At 46.3% G+C, this 26,254-nt stretch overlaps 1 protein-coding gene across 4 annotated transcripts in view; it reads right to left on the bottom strand.

Annotated features, from left to right (window-relative positions):
• The window catches only part of TBC1D2 (TBC1 domain family member 2), a 45,587-nt gene that overhangs the window by 14,591 nt on the left and 4,742 nt on the right, over nt 1–26,254 (bottom strand). For all 4 annotated transcript variants that reach the window (XM_064176736.1, XM_064176738.1, XM_064176737.1 and 1 more), the window contains 7 exons: nt 12,567–12,708; nt 12,090–12,226; nt 11,331–11,518; nt 9,891–10,274; nt 8,997–9,107; nt 2,653–2,840; nt 1,717–2,187 (listed from right to left, as the gene is read on the bottom strand). In XM_064176736.1, the coding sequence (XP_064032806.1) occupies nt 1,717–2,187; nt 2,653–2,840; nt 8,997–9,107; nt 9,891–10,274; nt 11,331–11,518; nt 12,090–12,226; nt 12,567–12,708 (1,621 nt within the window). The remainder of the gene's footprint in view (nt 1–1,716; nt 2,188–2,652; nt 2,841–8,996; nt 9,108–9,890; nt 10,275–11,330; nt 11,519–12,089; nt 12,227–12,566; nt 12,709–26,254) is intronic.

Genomic DNA, 26,254 nt, shown 5'->3' with positions numbered 1-26,254 from the left:
CTTCTAGATTCCCTGAACCTTCTCCAGACCAAACAACCCCACTTTCCTGAGTCTCTCCTGTCATTTGCTGCAGCTCCCTCATCTCCAACAATTTCCAACCTCTCCTTCAATAATTTCTAGCAGAAAAAGGAATCATCAGGGAGTTCTGCTGAGCTCATTTTCAGAAGTTCGGCTTCATGTTGTTATTCTGGGTCTGCCTCACACTACCTGGCTGGAACACTCCTGCTATGAGGATAGGCTGAGCAAGCTGGTGTTTTTCAGCCAAGAGAAGAGAAGACTCTGGGGATACCTTACATCTGCCTTCCAATACTGTGAGAGTCTAAATCCCCTCTCATGTTCATCAACAAAGATAAAGACTGCCTTTGTTAACTTCCAGGACTCAGACTAGGTACTTGGGCCTAAAGCTCAGGGATGCAAATCAACAGACAACGCCTTGGAAGCTCCTGGACCTCAGCCTGGCTGGAATGCCCAGGATGCATACACCTCAGCTACCCCGAAGAGAAAAGGCTTATGTGTATCCAGGGTATGGACAGGTACAGCCAGGGAGGTGGTGGAGGCCCTCTCCCCGGTGGCGCCAGACCCCTGCGAATGCATGAGGATATACAGAAAGATTTCCTGTGGAGCTGCAGCTGGACACCAAGCAGAAAACTGTTTAAAAAGGCAGGAGGAATGCCTGCCAAAGTGTGGCACTCCCACCAGACCACCAAGGGTGCATTTCTACCAGGCTACCAGGTGTGCACTTCCACAAGACCACCAAGTGGACCTCCACCAGACTACCAGAGCTGCACCACCACCAGAAGAACCCCTGACGAACTTCACCGAAGATCATCCCTGGGCCCGCACCCATCTCTCTCTGTCCCCCACATCTGCGACTGAGGGTAATATGATCCCAGCTCTTTACCTTCCCTGCTTCTTCTCTTCTTCTCCGTCGTTCTCTTTATCTCCCACCCCCCACCCCGCCTCTGTTTTGTGCAACCTTATCCTTTAATAAATAGTTTTGTGGTGATATATGGTCTCATTTGCACCTTAATTTCACAACACAGAAATCCATAAAAACAGATCTTGCTTCTCTGGACAGAGATACTGTTAATCTCTGTTCTCTGGACCTTGACAAATACCTGGAGAGATCCTATAGGAAGGCTGCAGAGGGACTTTTAATAAGGATATCCAAAGAAAGAACAAGGGGGAATGGTTTTAAACTGAGGCAGAGTAGGTTTACACTGGATCTGAGGAAATTCTTCTCTATGAGAGTGGCAAGACTCTGGAATAAGCTGCCCAGGGAGGCTGTGGATGCCTCCTCCCTGGAGGAGTTTAAGGCCAGGTTGGATGAAACATTGAGTGGCTGAATCTGGTGGAAAGGTGTCTCCACCCATGGTGGGGAAGCTGGAGCAGATGATCTCTGTGGTCACTTCCAACCTAAGCCATTCTGTGATACCTCCTATAGTCGCTCCTTCCTGTTCTTTAGCTGTGAAGATGCCAAACAAGTGCATCCTGCTGCTTCCTTGATCCCAGCAACCACACTGGGTGTTAAAAAACAAAGACCAAAGGCAGAATTCTGAAGGAAAATACCTACTGCCAGGAAAAAACTCTAGAAAGACAGGGAACTGGGGTCACTTGAATTATAGTACCTTATCAGTGCTATCCCATGAACAAGCGGCACACTTGGCTCCTCACCCATTCCTCCTCACCCGCTCCTCCTCACACTGACTTCCTCACCTGTTCAGTCCCTGGCAGTATCCAATGGCAGGGTTGTGCCAGGAGAACGCCAGCAACACCCTGCGGAGCTTGGGGATAAGCTGTGAGGTGGGGGAGGAGAAATGCTTGTTGTTGGTGAGTGTGCGGGGTAGGTCGAGCTCGATCTGGCGGCAGGCAGGGTGCTCCGTTGCCTTGCTCTGCTGCAGCAGCTGCTGGTAGTGATGGGGCAGGTGGCCACAGCGCCAGCTGACAATCCACCTCCAGACCCGCTGACGGTGCTCTGCAGGAATGCCACTGCGAATCAGACTCTTCAGCTCTGCAGAAGGGTTCAGCTCCACAACACTGTTCCACCTGTCACGGAGAGGCTTCTCCACTACTTCGTGGCTGCGCAGGTTGTTGGACTTAATCTCCAGGGCTTGGATTTTGGCTAGAAGTTTCCAGTCCTCAACTTCATAGTCAGGTACAGTCATAAACCCATACTCATCATACTCACTGGAGGGACACAAGGCAAAGGTTAGTTCAAAGGGCAGTGCTGGTACCTGCACCAAGGGCTAGTCATTGCTTGAGGCCACGCCCACCACAGCCTGCTGCCAGGTTCCTGTCATCCATGCTGGAGCACAGGCATGACTTTGCATGTCTAGGACTAGAAAAATCTCAAGGATGGAGACCCCCACCTCCCAGGTGGCTTACTCTCCTGCAGAAGGAGTTTATCCCCAAATCCAGTGTTCACCTTGAAGGCGTAGTATGTCTTCTGCTATTCCCAAGAAAACTTCAGCTGTACGACCTTTAACTTCTTGTTCTCACAGTGATATGCTGCTATCAGATACTTATGGTTGCACACTACCAAAGTAAGCCAGCCTCCTCAACCTCAACTCCAAAGTCATGACTCCAGTGCATTCCCCTCCATTGTCAAGATTTCTAGATAGGTGTGAATATCATCATGCTGTTGCCTCTTACCTTACAGGGTTCACATTAAAACTTTCTTCTGTTTCCTCCTTCACATCCCACTGAAGTGCTTGCTGGATGAGGTTCCTCACCAACTCACTATGGGAGCTGGGTAAGCCAGGAACAGCCTCCTGCAGCTTCCGCAAGACTGTCAGGTATTTGCTCTCCATCTGGCAGTTTTGTGCTTGCAGGCAGGCACACTGAGGTAGAAACAAGAGGGAATGAGCTGGCTCATTGATGGTTCTTCCTGTCTTCACAGTGCTCTCTGATGGCCTGGTCTAGACTTAAAAGAAGGCTTTCAGAGAGCAACCCCCCCCCAGAACACATCCAGCAGTTTTCTGCAGTCATAGGAGAACTGCAGCCATAGTGAATCAGTATGGTCTGCAAAGAAGCATGAGCTGCAGCAGCCAGGATGCAACAGAAATTGCTTACTGAGTAGGAGACCTACTATAGGATCACCAACTGTAGCTGCTGCAGTGTTATCAGTGGACACCACCCAGCCTGGTTCAGGACACAAGCAAAGAACCACTACTGCTGCTGGGCTCTGTAGTCTTTTTCTCTGCTCCTCAGACGAGTTTTCTACCCCACACTGAGCTGTGCCCTGACAAAACACGATGCTCCTGTGACTGAGCTTTTATCATACCATTCTCAGGATACACAACAGCACCGCATACATGGTGAACTCATGCAACCCCAGGCTGGTGGTACTGGCGTGCAATGTTTCTCAAAAGAGTCCAAACAGCAGGACAATCTGTACCACCACCATATTGCCAGCCACATAAAAAAGAAAAAAATGGAACTATGACTGTTATTCCCACTCCACAAGAGGAGAACAGAGACCACCTGACTCACCCAGCACCTCACAGGAAGCTCTCTGAAGATTCCTACTCATTGAGAAGCAGTAGTTGAAAAACTAAACAGAATGCACAGAAAGAATTAGACTTCATACAGAAGGGACTGAAAGGAGTGTGGGATGCAACATTCTGCCTTGTATTGAGCATGTTTGCCTGATGACTTCCTTTCAGAAGTTCATGGCAGTTTCAGGATCAGAGGGGAGTGCAAAATTAGGGGGTAGGCAGGGTTTAGAATCATAGACTCAATCAGGTTGGAAGAGACCAAAAGGATCATCTAGTTCCAACCCCCGTGCCACGGCGAGGGATACCCTACCCTAGATCAAAGTGGCTAGAGCCTCATCCAGTATGGTCTTAAACACCTTGTGATGGTTTGGGTGTTCCCCACCCTCCCACGCTTTAGAAATCACCCAGACTAGACTCAGCCAGCTCTGGAAATATGAATGAAGCTTATATTTACAGCTGGCACAACATACAAGCAGATATTTACAGTATATACAGTTAAATACAGAAATATACAAGATAAAAGGTAACACAGAAACACAACTCCCCTCCCAGAAACCTGAGTCCCCAGGAGGGGCTCTCAACCACCCCTTCACCTTCCCCCTATCCCTCTCAACTTTACCCCAGTCCCAAGGAAGAATAGAGGTTCGGCCAGGGGGTTAGGAAGCAAAGTGGGTTAGTCCAAAATGGACAGTGAGGTTAGAGAGCAAGATGTAGCTCAGCCAGCAGCCCAAGCAAGAGTGATGCCGAGAGTGTTATCTATGTTTTGACTTATATTTTTTTACATCTCAGCAAGCCTATGAGGGAAGTAGACATCACTCCTGTTTTCATTTCACAGCCTATGATCTAATCCTTTTCACCAAAACATTCTTGCTAGCTTCAAACTAGCACACACCCACAGGGATGGGGCTTCAACCACCTCCCTGGGCAACCCATTCCAGTGTTTCACCACTCTCATTGTGAAAAACTTCCTCCTCATATTCAACCTGAACCTACCCACCTCCAGCTTTGCTCCACTCCCCCTAGTCCTATAACTACCTGCTGTAACAGCTTGACCTGCTGTTCTCCAATAGAGAAGGACTGGTGGGAGATGTGACAGTGGGAGGCTGCCTGGGGTGTAGTGACCATGAGATAGGGGAGTTTTCAATATGTAGGGAGATAAGGAGGAACAATAACAGAACCCTCACCTTGGACTTCTGGAGGGCAAACTTCAAATTGTTCAAGAAACTTATTGCAAAGTCCCCTAGGCAGCCGTCCTTAAGAACAAAGGGGTCCAGGATGGTTGGACCTACTTTAAACAGGAGCTCTTGAAGGCACAGGAGCTGGCAGTTCCCATGTGCCGAAAGACGAGCCGGCGGGGAAGGCAACCAGCCTGGATGAGCAAACAGCTCCTGAAGGAATTGGGGGAAAAAAAGAGGGTGTATCACCTCTGGAAGGAGGGGAAGGCTTCTCCTGACGTGTTTAAGGAGATAGCCAGATTATGCAGTAGAAAAATTAGAGAGGCTAAGGCCCAGTTAGAACTTAGGCTGCCACTTCCGTGAAAGATAACAAAAAGCACTTTTATAAATTTATCAATGCTAAAAAGAAGGGCAAGAAGAGCCTCCACTGCTTACTGGACCAGGAGGGGAACATCAGAACTGACGACGAGGAAAAGGCTGAGGTCCTGAATACCTTCTTTGCCTCAATTTTCAACAGTGAGGAGTTCAGGGCAAGTGGCCTCTTGAACTGGGGGATGGGGTCAGGGAGCAGTGTGTTGCCCTGGAAATTCATGAGGAATTAGTTCAGGACCTGTTGAGCCACTTGGACACCCGCACGTCCATGGGACCAGATGGGATCCATCCTAGGGTGTGAGAGAGCTGGCAGCTGAGCTGGCCAAGCTGCTCTCCATCATTTTCCAGCAGTCCTGGCTCACCAGAGAGGTCCCAGGAGACTGGAAAATGGCCAACGTGATCCCCATCCACAAGAAGGGTCAGACGGAGGAACCTGGGAACTACAGACCTGTCAGCCTGACCTCAGTGCCAGGGAAACTGATGGAGCAGGTTATCTTGGGGGCAATAACTGTGCACCTGAGGGATGGCCAAGGGCTCAGGTCCAGCCAACATGGATTTAGGAAGGGCAGATCCTGCCTCTCCAACCTGATCTCCTTCTATGATCAGGTGACCCACTTGGTGGATGTGGGGAAGCCTGTGGATGTGGTCTATCTGGACTTCAGCAAGGCCTTTGACACTGTCCCCCACAGCAAACTGCTGGCTAAGCTGTCAGCTCACGGCTTGGATAGCAACACTCTGTGCTGGGTTAGGAACTGGCTGGAGGGCCGAGCCCAGAGAGTGGTGGTGAATGGTGCCACATCCAGCTGGCAGCCAGTCACTAGTGGTGTCCCTCAGGGATCAGTGCTGGGCCCCATCCTCTTTAACATCTTCATAGATGATCTGGATGAGGGCATGGAGTCAGTCATCAGCAAGTTTGCAGATGACACCAAGCTGGGGGCAGATGTGGCTGCGTTGGAGGACAGAAGGGCTCTGCAGCAGGACCTTGACCGCCTGGACAGATGGGCAGAGTCCAACGGGATGGCATTCAATAGCTCCAAGTGCAGGGTGCTGCACTTTGGCCACAACAACCCCATGCAGAGATACAGGCTGGGGTTGGAGTGGCTGGAGAGCAGCCAGACAGAGAGGGATCTGGGGGTGCTGATCCATACCCACCTGAACATGAGCCAGCAGTGTGCCCAGGTGGCCAAGAGAGCCAGTGGCACACTGGCCTGCATCAGGAATGGTGTGGTCAGCAGGAGCAGGGAGGTCATTCTGCCCCTGTACTCTGCACTGGTTAGACCACACCTTGAGTACTGTATTCAGTTCTGGGCCCCTCAATTTAAGAAGGACATTGAGATGCTTGAACGTGTCCAGAGAAGGGCGATGAGGCTGGTGAGAGGCCTTGAGCACAGCCCTACGAGGAGAGGCTGAGGGAGCTGGGATTGTTTAGCCTGGAGAAGAGGAGGCTCAGGGGAGACCTTATTGCTGTCTACAACCACCTGAGGGGTGGTTGTGGCCAGGAGGAGGTTGGTCTCTTCTCTCAGGTGACCAGCACCAGAACGAGAGGACACAGCCTCAAGCTACGCCAGGGGAAATTTAGGCTTGAGGTGAGAAGAAAGTTCTTCCCTGAGAGAGTGACTGTATACTGGAATGGGCTGCCCAGGAAGGTGGTGGAGTCGCCGTCCCTGGAGCTGTTCAAGGCAGGATTAGACGTGGCACTTGGTGCCATGGTCTAGCCTTGAGCTCTGTGGTAAAGGGTTGGACTTGATGATCTATGAGGTCTCTTCCAACCTTGGTGATACTGTGATACCTGATATCCTAAAAAGTCCCTCCCCAGCTTTTTTGTAGGCCCCCTTCAGATACTGGAAAGCCACAAGAAGATCACCTCGGAGCCTCCTCTTCTCCAGACTGAACAGCCCCAACTCTTTCAGTCTGTCCTCATAGGAGAGGAGCTCCAGCCCTCTGATCATCCCAGTGGCCCTTCTTGGGACACACTCCAGCATGCCCACATCCCTCTTCTAATAGGGGCTCCAGAGCTGCACGCAGTACTCCAAGTGGGGTCTCACCAGAGCAGAGCAGAGGGGGAGAATCACCTCTCCCGACCTGCTGGCCACACTTCTCCTGATGCAGCCCAGGATCTGGTTGGCCCTCTGGGCTGCAAGTACTGCATGAGCTGGTGGCTCATGTTGAGTTTCTCGTCCACCAGCACCCCCAAGTCCCACTCCTCAGGACTGCTCTCCAGCCAGTCACTGCCCAGCCTGGATTTGTGCTTGGGATTGCCTCGACCCAATTTCAGGTTTCCAAGGACTGAAAAGCAAGCAGACATACAAATGGTAATAACACTTCAGAAATTGGTTGTTGCCCTGTTCCAGAACCCAAAATTCTGGAGAGGTACATTAAAAAGCCAGGAAAGTAAAACACAATGCAGAGAAAAACTCAAAAAACAAATGCCATCACTCATCACCACCCAGGGAAAATAGTTCAGGATTAGAAGTCTGGAATAGACAAATCTGAGAGTAACCAGGTTATTGTGATGGTCTGGGTATTCCCTGCCCCCTCACACTTTACAAATCACCCAGACTAGCCTCAGCCATCTCTGGAAATATAAATGAAGCTATTTATTTACAGCTGGCACAATATACAAGCAGATATTTACAGTATATACAGTTATATATAGAAATATACAAGGTAAAAGGTAATACAGAAACACAACTCCCCTCCCAGAAACCTGAGTCCCCAGGAGGGGCTCTCAACCACCCCTGCCCCTCTCAACCTTACCCCAGTCCCAAGGAAGAATAGAGGTTCGGCCAAGAGGTTACAAAAAAGCAAAGTGGGGGTTAGTCTGAATGAAGGGTGAGGTTAGAGGGTAAGATGTTGCTCAGCCAGCAGCCCAAGCAAGAGTGAGAGAAAAACGGCAAGAGTGTTATCTAATGTTTTGCTTTCTTGTTCCCATACATCTCAGAGAGACAGCGAGGTAGACATCACCATTGTTTTCCTTTCACAGCCTGTAATCCAGTTCTTCTCACCAAAACATTCTAGCTAGCTTCAAACTAGCACAGTTATGCACATTTAAAAAGTCAGATATGAAAACAGAGCTTAAGAATATCCACAAACTCTGATCTAGCTGCAGGACTGTCGGAATGGTACAGCTATTGCAACTTGAAATACTGGAACATAAGCCATGGACAGGCGAGAGTGCACGAGCTCAGAAGTACTGAGTTAAGATAAAATAGAAAGCTGGAATTATCTTAGAGAATGGTGTAAGAAATATAAACAAATGTAAGGCTGGAGCCTGTGGTTTTCGCCTATCTCTGCTGACTTAGATTGCTTAGACACTCTACATATTGTTGAGAGAATATGATGTATGTCTATGCCAATTAGTATGTAATTTCTAACGCAAGTATATGTAACCAATTACCAAATACAATTTGTAGCCTTCTGATGAAAGGTATATAAACACGTGTTTGGAATGCAATAAACAGATTGGATTGGCTTGCATCAAGTGTCTCACCATCTCTTCTGATGCCTGTAGCATGGTAGCCCATGGCACAGGACCTAAGAGCATTGCCACCTGACAGTGCCAAGCCTGGTGGAGAAATCAAGGTGAGATAGAGCCAGAGCTCAGTCAGTCTGACAGCTTTCAGGATTTTTTTCTGATTCCCTACATGTATTGCTCCTTTCTTATTTGCTTCCACAAGCACAGATGAAATGCAAAAATTTGGGTTAAGCTTCAGCATCCTTAAGCCTAAGCTCTTAAGGTATGTTGATTTTATTGAAGGATGAAAACAGTTGTGTCTGATTTGGGAGCAACACAAAGCAGAAAAAAAGGCACACTAAAGGAAAAAAAAACACACTGGAAACAAAGCTTATTTCTGGTGTGTTTTGGACCAAAATCTATTCCAGCACCAACTCTGGGGAAAAATTGGTAAGAGCTGTCAGCAAGGGGGAAAAAAAAGAATTCATTATTCCTTACCTTCATCAGAAGGGCTTTTTCATTCTCAGCAGCTCTCGTCCAGAGTCGAGTAACCTGGTGGATCTCTGAGTTGAGAAATTGGTTCTGGGTTTTGTACGCACCAATATCATCCTGCCACAGAGCACAACAGTCACACAAGAACAATTATGTAGAGGTCTGAAATCCCTTCCCAGTTCAGGGATCTCAGGATAAGGAAATACCTCAACATTTTTGTGTTCTGGGAAAAAAACAGAACTCCCCAGGGCAAATATTGCCTGCAGAGGAAATCAAGACACAACATTAAACATGAGTGTCATGCATAGACAAGATACTTGGAAATGCTAAGTGCACTGCATGTGCATGCTTAGAAAACAGACTTCTGAGTGATATAAAGCTAGAGAGACATCTCAACAAGAAGAACCTAAGTGTTTTGTTGTTTTTTAAAAACATGACAGAATGCTCAGCCACACAGCTGTCAGCACAAAATAAACTCTCTCACAAAGCAGTAAGTGGCTCTTAGTGAGTAGCCCTAACTAGTCACTATGAACTATGCACACAGTGGCACACAACAGGATAGACAGGAAAGAGCCAGATATATCGGGAAACTGCTTGCAAGAGGGAGACAAAGAGGAACAAAGCTAGTGAGGGCACCAAGGGAGAGTGCAGTTGTGAAACAAAAGAAGAGCAAAGAAAGAGGGAGACACCACTGCATGCTGACACAAATCAAACAGGCTCTGATTTGGAGATGAAATCGAGCGAGATGCTTTTGGGCACCCTACTGGAATCAGAGGAGCCCCTTTCCAGCCTGCCTTTGGTTTTGAGACTAGCAGTGTGCCTCCCACAAGGAACATCCTCCCACTGAACCAGAGGGCACAGAGATTGGAGCCCCTAAGTGACCTGTGCCATCTCACACACCTTCAGGTGCTCAATCTCCTCCTGCTGCTTATATAACGTCTCTGCAGCAATAGTGTTTGCTTGCAGGGGGTCAGAGAGCCCTCTGGCCATTTGCTCTGTCAAGGCCATGACGACTTCCTCTTTGGCATGGCTCTTCTCCATTAGAAGCTGCACATGCTCCTTGAGCTCCTGGATGTGGCTGTCTCTCAGAGTCAGTATCTGCTCCAGTTCCTTCTTTTCTTGCTCAAGAGCTTCCAGACGATTAGTGAGATCTTCGATTTGTCTCACTTTGTGGCGCACCAGCTCCAGCCTGTCCTTATCTTCTGCTGCAGTGAGATACATGCTAGATACTCCCTTCTCCTGCTGGGCTGCCTCCAGAGCTTTATGGAGAAGTTTAACCAGCTCCTGTGAAAAAAACACAAAACCATCACAATCTAGTGCTGCCCAGAGCAATGACAATATAGACAAGACAGACTGAACCAATAAGGAATGAACAGCAAAAGGTCCTCAGGATCTTGAAAACAACTCCTTCCAGAAGCAAAACTAATGCAGTGATCCTGAAAGCGTAGCACCTCCCCAGCAGTGAAGCGCTGCTCTCAAAGCTGGGCCTGAAAGGTCTCTATCACAGATGACATGAGTTCAGGTGGACTGCTAACAGGCAAGTTGCTGCTCACACTGAATTCTGGCTTTCCTACAGTCACCATTCTCAGGAGCTCTAGCAGAGACCAGAGAAGCTGGGCATCTGGTCAGCAGTGTCGAAAAATGGAAGGGATGGAAATGATGCAGTCTACATTTGTCTGTGCTACCAGAGGGAACCTGTTGCATCCATTCCAACCTTCCCTCTGCCAGAGTCCTCCTCCACTCCATGCCACATGAACATGCTGCTGATTAAAGCTCTGACATCTCCACTATTAAAGGAAGCAATATAACCAACTGCCCATCACAGGACCTGGTTCTCTCAAATCCTCTGTTTGAAGAGCTACCAGCATCACAGCACCATTCAGAAGAGACAGCCCTTGCAGTGACCCCTGCACTCATTTCTACAGTCAAATCAGCTCTTACTAGTGGATCGCTGCTGAAAAATAACGTGCTGTGAACAGCATGACTCAGCCTGGTAGTTCTTGACAGTGTCCAAGTGCCTGCTGAGGACAGGCACTCCTCCTTTGTATGTTCCCTGAGCATGAGAAATGCATGAGCAAGACGCCTGCAGAGCACACCTGAATGTGTTTTGCCTCCCTTTTCCAATCCCTCTGCCTTCTGCACTTCCCAGCAATGGCTGAAGGACAGCTCATCCTTCTTTCTCCTGGGCAGAACCAGGAACACACCAAAGGGGTAGCACCAGGAGCTTTAACTGGTCCCCACTGCATGCCTGCTGATCATTTCTTGGTCTAACACCAAGGTTCCTCTGACTAGTCTCAGAGCAGAGGCCCTTAGAAGCAACAGACTCTTTGCCACACTCACCTTCTGTGACTTGACTTCCTCTGTGAGTGTCAGGATCTGTTGCTGCAGGACACTCACTTTATCCATTGAGTTCCTCTCCCTGGACAGCTCTTCAGGCAAGCCTGGTAATCCACTGCTGATCCACTTGGCCTTCCTAACCCAGTTCAGCCTGGACTCCATCCTCCCATCCTCTGAAATGCTCTCTTTAACTGAAGGGAAATAGGGTTTGTTTACACAGAACTGAGTTATTGCTGTGCACACCTGTGTCTTTCTGGAGGGGACTCACAACAGCTCATCAGAGAAGACTGACACACAAGACAAGGAAAACTGCCCTGATAGAATATACAGGGTCATGGCACAGACAGTGGGGCTTAGCCACAGGTAGCCCCAGAATAAATAAAGCCATGATGTTTTATGGTACCTGTTAATCCACCCTGCACTCCACCCATTTATCTCACCCACAGCAAATGTAAGTTGCCATCATGCAGAGGTAATTTCCCAAGCATGCACTGGAGCTGCTGCATTTTACCTGTAAATGTGCATCAGTTTCACTTCTGCCTCAAAGAAGTATCAGTAAAGGAATGGCACCATGGATGATATTAACAGATACAGCCTGACTCAGAGCCAAAAGAGTCAGTTTTGTGCCAGCAACACAGGATGGAACCTGAGACAATATGGTAGAGTTTCATGCCCCGTGATGACTTGCCACTCTCTCCCTCCCTGACTCCCTTCTAGAAGGCATCACGCTCAGACCAGCTCACACAGTTGAGAAACAAGCACCTGCACATGCTGCCTCCACTTCTGCCTCTTGCTCCTCATCCAGGTTCTCAGGATGCTCCTGGAGTTCACTGAAGTTAAAGATGTTTCCATTGTTTCCCCAGAGCTGCTTGGAGCCACAGATACTGTAGACAGTGTTTCTGAAATAATAGCAGAAAAGCAGACATCTCTGACCTCAGAGCACATACCGGCACATAAGATCAGCAGGCTTTCATTCCTGTAGTTTACAGCTGGCACTCATCCAATGCAACTTCCTTATTTTTCTCTACTTTGTGCTGCACACTTTGTTTTTCCTCTGAGATGGTAGTAGCTCAGGGATCTGATGAACTTTGCTGAAATCTAACACACCACACTACTGAAGACCCAGCCTGACAGTGATAGAACCTGAAGAAATGTTCACAAAACCAAGGGGCAACATCATTTGAAGGTGAAAAGAAGACCACCATATCAACCACACTGCAGCTGTCCTTATATACTTACTGTATCTCTGTCCAAGGGTGCTTAAGGGAGATGTTATGCAAAGCAGTAGATGTTTGGGGTGCAGGCAAAGATGCTGCCTTTAAACCCACCGATTCTGTTGGTGTTTTCACTGGAGGCAGAAAGTCTTCACTGTCAGCAATCTCTATGTAAAAAGAAGCAAGTGAGCAAGACAGGTGAGATGTTTTGGGTGTTACCCATCCCCACACATACTTAAGAAAATCAACCAGACTAGACCCAGCAGCTCTGGAAATTGAATGAAGCTTTATATTTACAGCTTAGCACAATATACAAGCAGATATTTACAATATGTACAGCTGTATACAGAAATATACAACTTTAAAAGTAATACTGAAATACAACACCCCTCCCAGAAACCAGAGTCCCCAGGAGGAGCTCTCAACCACCCTTCCATCTTCCTCCCACCTTACCCAAGACTTTGCCTTACACTTATGATAGTTTGGAGGGTCAGCCAGGGGAGTTAGGAAGCAGATGGATTAATTGGGCAAGTTAGAGAGAGAAGTGCAGCCCATGAAAGCCCAGAATGAGAGAGAGACTCTCTTATCTATGTTTGTGTTCTTGTTCTTATACATTTCAGGAAGCCTATGAGTGAAGTAGACATCACCATTGTTTCCTTTTCACAGCCTGTGATCTAATTCTTCTCACCATAACACTCTAGCTAGGCTCAAACTAGAACAATCCACCCTTGTCTATTGCACTCAGAGTACTGCAGAGAACTATCTGTCTAATCTAAATCAATATTTACAATAACCAATATCACAAGTTCAGTTCACACTGCGTTCCAGCTATCTCAGATGGAGGTGATTCAAAAGCTCAGAAAGCAGTGAACAGTTTGTCTCCTCACAGATGAGACAAGAATAGGGACTCCCAGGTGAAACTGGGTTTGTACTCATGTACTGGAGATTCTCTAGTAGATTGTGTCTTACTAGACACCAACAATAACTAGAACAGGAAATTCGTAACAGCTTGTGTTATACACTCTGAATTTAAACTCTCTCATATAAAGTTAGATTTCTCTGTGGAACACACTGGATTTCACCATTCTCCTGCATTACCCAGTAGGTATGACCAGGACCTTCAGCAGACACCACCCCTCAGACAGGTTTCCCTTCACCCGAAGATGAAAATACCCAAACAGTTTTTCTTAACAGATTCTTCTCACATACAACAGGAACTTTACCACCATCTACTGTTGGTATCAAATCTGACTGCACAGGTCCTGCTCTGTTTACAGAACTTCTACTATTTACCAACCAGGTAGCTTGTGCTAAATGTTTGTCCCAGTTTTTCAGAGTTCCATCCCCCCCCATGGCTTTTAGGGTGGTTTTCAGCAAACTGTTATAGCGCTCAATCTTCCCTGAAGCTGGTGCATAGTAGGGTATGTGGTAGATCCATTCAATACCATGCTCTTTGGCCTAGTTTTTCACAAGATTGTTCTTGAAAAGAGTGCCATTGTCTGACTTGATCCTCTCTGGAGTTCCATGTCTCCACATGATCTGTCTTCCCAAGCCAAGAATGGTGTTATGTGCAGTAGCATGTGGAACTGGATAGGTTTCCAACCATCCGGTGCTGGCCTCTAGCATCATTAGCACATACTGCTTGCCAGAACGAGATCGAGGGAAAGTGATGTAGTCAATCTGCCAGGCTTCATCATACTTGTACTTTGACCATCCCTAACCATACCGTAAGGGCTTGATTCGCTTAGCCTGCTTAATAGCAGCACAAATGTCACAGCCATGGATGACTTGGGTAACAGTGTCCACAGATAAGTCAATTGACATATTGCATGCCCATTGGTATGTTGCTTCTCTGCCTTGATGTTCATGTGAACCATGGGCCCATCGAGCTAAGAACAGTTCACCTTGGCATTTCCAATCAAGATCAAGATCAGAGTTCGCATCAAGTTGAGAAATTTTAGCAGCTTGATCTGCCTGCTGGTTGTGTTGGTGTTGCTTAGCACCTCTGCTCTTAGGCATGTGTGCGTCTACATGCTGTACCTTCACTGGAATTCCTTCCAGACATGCATCAATGTCCTGCTATAGATCAGCACACCAAATAGGCTTTCCTTCCTCTGCCAACCATGCTTTTTCCAGTCTTTCAGCCAACCCCATAGAGCATTGCCTATCATCCATGAGTTAGTGTAGAGGCCAAATTTCATGTTCAGCCACATGAAAAGTTGGACAGTTTTTACCTCAGCAAAATTACTTGATTCACCTTCACCATCTCACACTTCGGTAACTCTCATGGTAGGACTCCTGGCTGCAGACTTCCACCTTTGCTTGTTCCCAACAAGACAACAGGAACCATCTGTGAACAAAGCATAGTTCTTTTCCTGATCAGAAAGATCACCATAGGGAGGAGCTTCTTTGGCATGAGTTATTTTCTCCTCTGGAGGTTTAGTACAGTTTGTGCCTTCCGGGCTGTTAGTGATCACCTCCACCAGACCAGGTCGATCGAGATTACCCATTCATGCTCGTTGGGTTATTGAAGCCATCCACTTAGACTGGGCTGCATCTGTGGCATGATGCGGTGATGAACCTTTGTCTTTGAACATCCAGTTTAGAACTGGCAGTCTAGGAGCTAAAAGCAATTGTGACTCAGTTCCAATCACTTCAGAAGCTGCTTTCACTCCTTCACAGTCTGCTAGTTTTTCTTTCTCTGCTGGGGTGTAATTTGCTTCTGAACCTCTGTAGCTATGATCCCAGAAACCAAGTGGATGACCATGTGTCTCATTTCAAGCTCTCTGCCAAAGACTCCAAATTGGACCATTGTCACTCACTGCCATGTACAGAATGTATTTAATGTCTGGACCAGATTGAACAAGTCCCAGGCCCACTGCATGGACTACTTCTCGCTTGACCTGATCAAAGGCTGCTTGTTGTTCAGGTCCCCACTCAAAATTGTTTGTCTTATGAGTCGCATCACGTAGAGGTTTGACAATTTTACTGAATCCAGGAATGTACATCCTTGTCCCGGGCTAGGGTGGATCCCTCCCCCCGGGAGAATAAACTGACCACAACAAAGATATTTTTTGAAAGTCGGAGAAGGAAAAAAATATAATAACCTTAAGGGAGATGGGGGAGGAGTCATGCAGCAGCAAAGCAGCAAAAGCAACAGCAGTCAAAACAGCAGCCGGGGAAGATAGGCAGGCACAGCTCAAGCAGCAGAAGCCAGCAGAGGGGAAAGAACAAGCTGTGCTTCTAGACATTAAGCTCTTGATGCTCCAATGAAATTACATTAACTTAGCTATTGTTGTCATTATATGGCCTATCCCTGGAACGTTCACCTCTACCCTATGTCTGAGATAGAAAAATCAGCTCAAACGGCCACAATTCGCATTGTAGCATCAAGTCATTCCATCCAACTAGGGATAACATCAGTGTCGTGGATGATCGCTGTCCAGGCTTCAGGCATTTTTCTCCAATTTACGTTCATTCATCTCCTCATTTCCGTCTGTCTCAGACATCGGTTAGCTCAAAGGTTTTCAAGAAACAGTCAGATGTTTTCTTCAGTTAACAGAATGGAGCAGGACTCATGGCAATCACAGGGTTCATGCTCATGGATAGTGGAGTCTTCGTGGGTTTTATGGGCACCACAATCATTTGCAAAAGACCTCATAACAATAACTACATTCTTTCTGCCAGTGTCAAGTTCTTTTGTGGAACACATTGTATTTCAACATTCTTTTACATAACCCAGTATGTATAACCAGGTCCTTCAGCAGAAACCACCCCTCAGACAGGCATAGCCTTCCCTGAAGGGGAGAATACCCAAACAGACTTCCCCAACAAATTCTTTTCACAAATGACAGGAACCCTGTCACCTTCTACCTTTTGTAACGCATCTAAATGAGCTGGACCAGCTCGGTTGGTAGAACCTCTACTATTCACTACCCAAGTAGCTTGGGCTAGATGTTTCTCCCAATTCTTTAATGTTCCTCCCCCCATTGCCTTCAGAGTTGTTTTGAGCAAGCCCTTGTAGCGTTCAATTTTGCCTATGGCAGGTGCATAATAAGGGATGTGGTAAATCCACTCAATGCTGTGCTTTTTGGCCCAAGTTTTCATGAGATTATTTTTTAAATGGGTGCCATTATCTGATTCAATTCTCTCTGGAGCACCATGTCACCAGAGGATTTGTCTTTCCAAGCCCAAAATGGTGTTATGTGCAGCAGCATGGGAAACTGGATAGGTTTCCAGCCATTCAGTGCTTGCTTCTACTATTGTCAGCACATACTGCTTTCCAGTCTGAGAACGAGGTAGAGTGATGTAATCTATCTGCCACGCTTCACCATATTTGTACTTTGCCCATCACTCACCATACCACAAGGGCTGCAGACGCTTGGCTTGTTTAATATCAGCACAGATATCAGTCATGTATAACTTGTGTTACAGTGTCCATGGATATGTTGATTGCTCTATCTCATGCCCATTGGTAAGTAGCATCTCTACCTTGATGTCCTGAGGAATCATGGGCCTACCGGGCTAAGAACAGTTCACCTCCTCAGTGTTCCCAGTCTGTTGTAAATGGGACTAGTTGAAATCTGAGTTTGGGGTAAAATGCAATGAGGCAGATTTAAAAGTTATGAAATATTTATTAATACACACAGAATAATTCCCCCAAACCTATTTACAACTATCCACACAAGTTCTTGGATGCAGTTAGCAGAACTATTATACAGAATGTCTATATACAACGGAAGTTTGAAAGATTTCAGAAAGTGTCTTTGATAGAGAGTCTGGCAGCTCAATTTGCTGCTTGTGAGGTTGATTAAAACCCTTTAGCAACTTGAACAAAGAATGGAGAATACTCCCTAGTCCTAATGTCCATGGCCCAAAAACGTAGGCAGGAAAATATTCAACAGAAGTCCTGTGGCAAATTCCACATGGGCTGCTGGCTGAGGTGGCTTGAGGCAGCTGAGGTGACTGCTGGGGCGACAGGCGGGCGAGTGGCAGATCAGCGAGGAATGAACGAGAATGCCAGCCCCTTTTCCCCTGTTCACCCCCATTTATAGGGTAATGGCCGAGGCTAATGGTCTCATTGACCACACAATCACCCAATCACCTCCGGCAATCACCCAAGTAGACACAGAAATGGAAGAACCCACAGGCTGTTGTCTTCCATAAAAATGAGGGGTGCATAGGCCTACCACGGGACAGGCCACAGTTCCCATGAAACCCCTCTCAGGCAAAGAAGTTAAGTTGCCTGGGTTTCTTTTGTCCTGTTTTCCTGCCTCTGGCTGCAATGCAGACAAGGAGGCAAATAAGACAGGACATGCTTAAGCCCATTTTATGTCCTTTAGAACTACTCACCACACAGTCTAAATCCAAGTTACAATTTACAATGTAATTTACACCTTGGCAGCCAAGTCTGCCTGATGGTTGTGGTGATGTTCCTCGGTAGCTTTACTCTTGGGAACGTGAGCATCTATGTGTCGTGCTCTTACAGGGATTTTCTCTAGACAGGTAGCAATGTCCTGCCATAGGTCAGCAGCTCAAATTGGCTTTCCTTTCCATTGCCAACTATTTCTTTTCCAGTCCTTTAGCCAACCCCATGAGGCATTAGCCACTATCCACAAATCAGTATAGAGGTAAAGCATGGGCCAATTCTCATGCTCAGCCACAAGAGCAAGTTGGATAGCTTTTACCTCTGCAAACTGTCTCAACTCACCTTCTCTAGCTTTTGCTTCAGCCTCTGCTCATATAGGGCTCCAAACTGCCCTCCATTTTTGCTTGCTTCCAAGAAGGCGACAGGAACCATCAGTAAACAGAGCACAGTTCTTTTCTTCTTTAGACAAATCACTGTAAGGAGGAGCCTCCTCAACCTGAGTTATTCGCTCCTCCGGAGGATTTATACAGTTTGTGCCTTCTGGCCAGTTGGTGATTATCTCCACTATGCCAGGTCATTCAAAACTCCCCAATCATCCTCGCTGTGTTATGAGTGCCATCCACTTAGACCAGGTAACATCGGTTGTGTGATGTGGTGATAACCCCTTTCCTGTAAACATCCAGTTCAAAACTAGTAATCTGGGAACAAAAAGAAGTTGAGAGTCTGTTCCAATTACTTCTGAAGCAGCTTTTACTCCATAAGCAGGAAGGATCTCTTTTCTGTTGGCATATAGTTTGCTTCTGACCCTCTATATCCTCTACTCCAGAAACCAAGTGGTCAGCCACGTGTTTCTCCTAAGGCTTTTTGCCTTAGGCACCAGATTGGACCATTATCACTTGCAGCCATATACGGAATGTTCTTAATGTCTGGACCAGTTCGAACAGGTCTCAAACCCATTGCATGAACTACTTTCTGCTTTATCTGATCAAAGACTGCTTGTTGTTCAGGTCCCCACCTAAAGCTGTTCCTCTTTCAAGTCACATCATACAATGGTTTTACAATGTGGCTGTATCCAGGAATGTGCAGCCTCCAGAATCCAACTGTTCCTAAGAAAGATAATGTATCTTCTTATTTGTGGGATTTGCCATGGCAGAAACTTTATTTATCACATCCATTGGAATGTGGCAGCAACTATCTTGCCAACGAATTCCCAGGAACTGAATCTCTCTAGCAGGTCGTTTCACCTTGTCTCACTTTATGGTGAAACCTGCCGTCAGCAGAATGTCAATTATTTTGTTGCTTTTCTCAAAAACTTCTTGTGCTGTGTTCCCCCAGACGATGATGTTATCAACAAACTGCAGATGCTCTGGAGCTCTGCCTTTCTCCAATGCATCATGGATCTCTGCATGACAGATCATTGAGCTCTGCTTCCACCCATGGGGCAGTTAAATGTATACTGAATCCCCCTCCAGGTGAAAGTAAATTGAGGTTTGCATTCCTCTGCTATTGTAATAGAGAAGAAAGCATTAGCTACATCTATGGTTGCATATCATTTCGCCTCCTTGGATTCCAGCTCATACTGGAGTTCTAACATATCTGGCACAGCAGAACTTATGGGCAGAGTCACTTAATTTAGGCCGTGGAAGTCAACTGTCAATCGCCATTCTCCTCTGCCTTTCACACAGGCCATATTGGACTGTTGAAAGGTGAATGTTTTTTTTTAATGATGTCCTGGCACTCCAGACAACGAATCAGATCATGTATGGGCACCAAAGAGTCAGAGTTTGTTCTATATTGCTGTGGTGTACAGTTTGAGTGGCAATTGACAACTTCACATCCTCCATATTATGCTGTCCAACAACTGCAGACTCATCTGAGAGCTCAGGCCCAGCAGAAAACTTCAGTCTGTCTCCAACAGCTTCTACAGTTGCTATTCCAAAGGTCCATTTAAAACCCTTGGGATCCTTGAAGCACCCTTCTCTCAGAAAGTCAATTCCCAAAATGCAAGGTGCATTTTGACCCGTTACAATGGCATGCCTTCGCCAATCACTCCCAGTCAAACTTATCTCTGCTTCCAACCTTGTCAATTATTGAGATCCTCCTGTGATTCCAGAAATAGTAATAGACTCCATTCCTTTACAATCTGAAGGCATCAATGTACATTGTGCACCTGTGTCCACTAGAGCCCTATATTTCTGAATTTTCAAGGTACAAGGCCACCTAACATACACATTCCAGTATATCCTATTATCTTCCTGGTACCTGGCTTCCACCTGGTAAGAGGCAGGGTCCCCCTAATGTTGACCATTACAAGTGCAATTGGCACAGTGTTCAATGGTATTAGCTGAATCATTGCCAGAACTGTCTGAGTCATGTGGGGAAACGGAGGCAACTACTCTTTTAGTCTTCTCACTCTGCAACTCTCTCACTGTTTTTAGGAGAAATGAGGTAGGTTTACCACCCCACTTATCCATGTTTTCACCAAATTGGTCATGTAAAATTATCCAGAGAGACCCACGTGACTGTTGTTGTCTATTTCTGAGTGAGTTAGTTTGAATTGGTCTTCTGGGAGGACGCTTGCCTCTGATGGCCGAAACATGTACCCACTCTAATGGCAAAGAATAAAGGTCATTGTCCTTTGCCAACTGGGATATGGAGGTTTTAAATTCCTCCTTGTTTCACGCCATCTTTTATCTCTTCAGTCATAGTATTTACAGCTGACACCACGGCATTAAACGTAAGGCTATCCTCCATCCGCCTCATCTGATCAGCAAACTCACCCACAGTCAGAGGAGTTGTTTCATTATCTTTCCCCACCATTTTACGGGCCAATGTGTGGGCATAATTAGAGGGGGTGAGCTAAATAAGTTTCTTTAGGAGAGCACAGCTCACAAGTATCTCATCAGGGTCCTCTGTCACATAATCTCTATAGATTAGCTCTTTTATGGCCTTCTCTCGCAAGCACTGAACCCTCTATTCAACTGTATTCCAGCATGAAGGTCTTCAGGGTATATCATCCCTGTTGGGGTACTGCAGTATCACAGCTGTCAATACATGTGACCAGAGGTTAGAATTGCCGCTGAGATGTCCTAAGTGCTTATCTATGCCACTGTCTTTCGAGAAAATTCCCAACTACCTCAGTGTCCAAGGGTTTATTTCTATGGTATCCATGCCTCCATCCCAGCATCTGTTTAGCCAACTCATCAACAGTTCTCACCCTTTCCAGGCATAATCTTGCCTAATATGTCTGACCTCCTTCCTTGGCAACAGGGCTTTCACCTCATCATCACTACCATTTGTCTCCTGAGTATGTTTTCCCTTAGCTTTCCATTCTGCATTCAAGAAAGATAGAGTGTCCTTCTTACTGGTAGGAACTGCCATGGTGGAGACTTTGTTTATCACATCCTGTGGCATGTGACGGCGAACCTCCTGCCACCACACTCCCAGAAACTGAATTTCTCTGGCAGGTCCTTTGACCTCATCACTCTTAATGGCAAAAACTGCTTGCAACAGAATGTCAATGATTTTGTTACCTTTCTCAAAGACGTCCTCAGCAGTTTGCCCCCACACAATGATGTCATTGACGAATTGTAAATGCTCTGGAGCTTTACCTTTCTCCAATGTGTTGTGCATCACTGAGTAACAGATTGTTGAACTGTGTTTCCACCCCTGAGGCAAACGGTTGAACTGGTACTGGATTCCTCTCCAGGTGAATGCAAACTGAGGCCTGCACTCCTTTGCTATGGCAATAGAGAAGAAAACATTAGCAATGTGTGTGGTAGCATACCATTTAGCCTCCTTTGATTCCAGCTCATACTGGAGTTCCAGCATGTCTGGCACAGCTGTGCTCATGGGTGAAGTCACCTCGTTCAGGGCACGAAAATCTATTGTCAGATGTCAATCTCCATTAGGCTTGTGCACAGGCCAAATCGGACTGCTGAAAGGTGAATGAGCTTTCTCAATGACAGCTTGACTGTTGATGAATCAGCTGATGAATGGGCAACAAAGAGTCATGGTTAGTTCTGCACTGCCTGTGGTGCACAGTTTGAGTATCAATTGGCAGTTTCAGATGTTCTGTGTCATGATGTCCCACAACTGCAGATTCATCTGTAAATTCAGATCTAATGGACAATTTCAGTTTGCCATCCTCAGTTTCTACAGATCCTACTCCTAAAGCCCATTTGTGACCCTCAGGATCTTTGAAACAACCTTGTCTCAAAAGTCAATTCCCAGAATGCAAGGCGCATCAGGACCAGTTACAACAGTATGTTTCTTCCACTCTTCACCAGTTAAACTTAGCTGAGCCTGCAACTTAGTTAACTCTCGAGATCCACCAGTGATTCCACCCCTAATGCGGAACATGGCATGTGGGGTGTGCACAATGCTTGGTGGTGTTGTGAGAAAAACTGCAATTATTGGAGTAATTGCAGTTACTCTGGGGAGCTGAAGAAGTGAGAGCTACTTTTCTGGCATTGTTGCCTCTGTTTCTGCCACTCTGCAGTTCCCTGACTCTCTTTGAAAGAGCCGAAGAAGGTAGACCACCCGACTTGTTCATGTTCTTACCAAATTTGTCACACAGAATTATCCACTGTGACACACGTGATTGCTGATGTAGGATCACAGGTCGTTAGTGTAGAACAATGGTCAATCATGGACCTGTTGCAACATAAGCCTTGGGCACAAACTATGTCACCGTGGTCCTGAACATTGTGCAAGAGAGAAGAATGAGAACTTGCAGATTAGAGGAAGCAAGGAAACAGGATCTTGTTATCTGATGAGTATGCCGAGACTGTTGCTCCACGGGAACCAGACATGGCAGACAGATTATAGATTAGAAAAAAAGATGATTTTTTACGTGACAAAATGGCCAATCAATAAGCAAAGCTTTAAGCCTAGAGAGTATATATATCCCTGTATGTTGCTAAAATAAATTGGAACTTTGCTTGCATCAAGCTGTCTCCCTGTCCCTCAGTCGCAGCATGCTGATGTCTAGGTGGCATTTGTCTCCTGGGATGGAATTGCCTTGCAGGAAGTGGACATCTGTTCCTGATGGCAGAAACATTCACCCATTCAGAAGATGAAGGGATGGTATCTTTTACCAGATTGGAAATGGAGGTTTTAAGTTACTCCTTCAGTTCTTTCATGCCATCCTTACTGACACCTTTTATCTCACTTATCTCTGTACTCAGAATTTTTACGGCAGAGACCCAAGCAGAATGTGACAAGCTGTCCTCTATCTGCCTCAGCTGGTCAGTGAGAAGCCTTCCATTATCACTCCTTGAGAGAAACCTGCTAGCCAAGATGTTAGCATAGGATGAAGGACGTAGCTTATTAAGCTTCTATTTGAAACCTGTTCCAAGAGGAATGCCATTAGGCTCATGTGTGCCATGATCTCCATATAGCACTTTTTTTACAGCAAACTCTTTCAGAAGCTTAATTCCCCGCTCAATTGTGTTCCTGGATGTCATCCTTCTCCTCCTCTTGTTGTCCTGGTTGTCCTAGTTGACTGTGGCCTAAAAACAGAATTTTCTTAAGAGCACTCTTAAACTCTTCAGAACCATCCTCTTTCTTGGCAACCAATCTCACAACGCCCTTATCATCAGAGTACTGAGATATGTTTGCCAAATCTTGAAGTCTGTACTTCTCTTCTTCCCCTTCTTGTGCACCAGAAGCTCCCTCCCCTAAATCCTCTTTTGAATCACTCTTTGTCAAATGTTTTGTTTTATCCTGGGCTTTCACTGGGGCAATAACAGTTTGAGCTGAAATGGGTTTGGACCTGCCTTCTAGCAAGTCTGAATTATTAGGCGTCTGACCTCATGCTTGTGAGTTTGAATCTGGATTAGGTTTAGGGGTTTCTGCTGCCTGAGGATTCGACCTAGGTGAAGGAACATCAGAAACTGCATTTGTTCCTTGGCTGCCTGCCATGTTATTGTCAACAACTGGGACTTTGGCAGTTGTCCTAGAACATGTGGGAGGTGTAGTGGTGGCCCCTCTTTGCTCTCCCTCTGAGTCAACATTGTTTACATGCTCTGTGACACTTATCTTGGACTCTCTAGGCAATGACACTCATCTCTTTTTCTGGTTTCTTAAAGAAATATTCAAATTTCTCATGCATAATGCCAGCATTAATACTAAATTCCTGTGCGATGTGACTCGTAAGAGAAACAATTTTGAGTGGGGACCTGAACAACAAGCAGCCTTTGATCAGATCAAGTGAGAAGTAGTCCGTGTAGTGGACTTGGGACCTGTGCAATCTGGTCCAGACATTAAGAACAATCTGTACATGGCTGCCAGTGACAATGGTCCAACTTGGAGCCTTTGGCAGAGAGCTCCAAATGAGACACGTGGTCATCCACTTGGTTTCTGGGGTTGTAGCTACAGAGATTCAGAGGCAAATTACACCGCAACAGAGAAAGAGATACTAGCAGCCTATGAAGGAGTGAAAGCAGCTTCTGAAGTGATTGGAACTGAGTCACAATTGCTTTTAGCTCCTAAATTGCCAGTTCTAAACTGGATGTTCAAAGGCAAAGGTTCATCACTGCATCATGCCACAGATGCAACCTGGTCTAAATGGATGCCTTTCATAACCAACAAGCACGAAAGGATAATCGTGATTGACCTGGTCTGGTGGAGGTGATCACCAACTGGCCGGAAGGCACAGACTGTACAAAACCTCCAGAGGAGAAAATAACTCGTGCTGAAGAAGCTCCTCCCTATGGTGATCTCTCTGATCAGGAAAAGAACAATGCTTTGTTCACAGATGGTTCCTGTCACCTTGTTAGGAACAAGCAAAGGTGGAAGTCAGCAGTCTGGAGTCCTACCAGGAGAGTCATTGAAGCGAGAGATGGAGAAGAAGAATCCATTAAGTTTGCGGAGGTAAAAGCTGTCCAGCTTGCTCTTGATGTGGCTGAACATGAAAACTGGCATATCCTTTACCTCTACACCGACTCATAGATGGCAGCCAATGCTCTATGGGGTTGGCTAAAAGACTGGAAAAATCATGGTTGGCAGAGGAAAGGGAAGCCTATTTGGTGTGCTGATCTATGGCAGGACATTGATGCATGTCTGGAAGGAATTCCAGTGAAGGTACAGCATGTAGACGCACACATGCCTAAGAGCAGAGGTGCTAAGCAACACCAACACAACCAGCAGGCAGATCAAGCTGCTAAAATTTCTCAACTTGATGCGAACTCTGATCTTGATTGGAAACACCAAGGTGAACTATTCTTAGCTCGGTGGGCCCATGATCCATCTGGACATCAAGGCAGAGATGCAACATACCAATGGGCACACGATAGGTCAGTTGACTTATCCATGGACACTATTACCCAAGTCATCCATGACTGTGACATTTGTGCTGCTATTAAGCAGGCTAAGCGAATCAAGCCCTTATGGTATGGTGAGAGATGGTCAAAGTACAAGTATGATGAAGCCTGGCAGATGGATTGCATCACTTTACCTCAATCTCATTCCGGCAGGCAGTATGTGCTAACGATGCTAGAGGCCAGCACTGCATGGCTGGAAACCTATCCAGTTCCACATGCTACTGCACGTAACTCCATTCTTGCCTTGGAAAGACAAATCATGTGGAGACATGGAACTCCAGAGAGGATCGAGTCAGACAATGGCACTCATTTCAAGAACAATCTTGTGATACACTGGGCCAAAGAACATGGCATTGAGTGGATCTACCACATACCCTACTATGCACCAGCTTCAGGGAAGATTGAGCGCTGTAACAGTTTGCTGAAAACCACCCTAAAAACCATGGGGGGGTGGAACTCTGAAAAAACTGGGACAAACATTTAGCATAAGCTACCTGGTTGGTAAATAGTAGAGGTTCAGTACTTAGAGCAGGACCAGTGATAAAGTTCCTGTTGTATGTGAAAAGAATCTGTTAGGAAAAACTGTTTGGGTATTTTCATCTTCAGGTGAAGGGAAACCTGTCTGAGGGGTGGTGCCTGCTGAAGGTCCTGGTCATACCTACAGAGCAATGCAGGAGAATGGTGAAATCCAGTGTATTCCACAGAGAAATTTAACTTTATCTGAGAGAGTCTAAATTCAGAGTGTATAATACAAGCTGTTAGGAGTTTTCTGTTCTAGATACCATTGGCATCCAACAATGAAACAATCTACAAGAGAATCTCCAGTACATGAGCACGAACCCAACATCACCTGGAAGTCCCTGTTCTTGTCTCATCTGTGAGGAGAAAAACTGTTCTGAGCTTTTGAATCACCTACATCTGAGACAGCCAGAATGAAGTGTGAACTGAACTTGTAATATTCATGAGTGTAAATACTGTTTTAGATTAGATCAAATAGTTCTCAGCAATACTCTGAGTGAA

Source organism: Pogoniulus pusillus, chromosome Z (genome assembly GCF_015220805.1).
Source record: "Pogoniulus pusillus isolate bPogPus1 chromosome Z, bPogPus1.pri, whole genome shotgun sequence".
Classification (NCBI taxonomy): Eukaryota; Metazoa; Chordata; class Aves; order Piciformes; family Lybiidae; genus Pogoniulus; species Pogoniulus pusillus.
The sequence above is the reverse complement of the archived record's forward strand: the minus strand, read 5'-3'. Positions and strand labels throughout refer to the sequence as shown.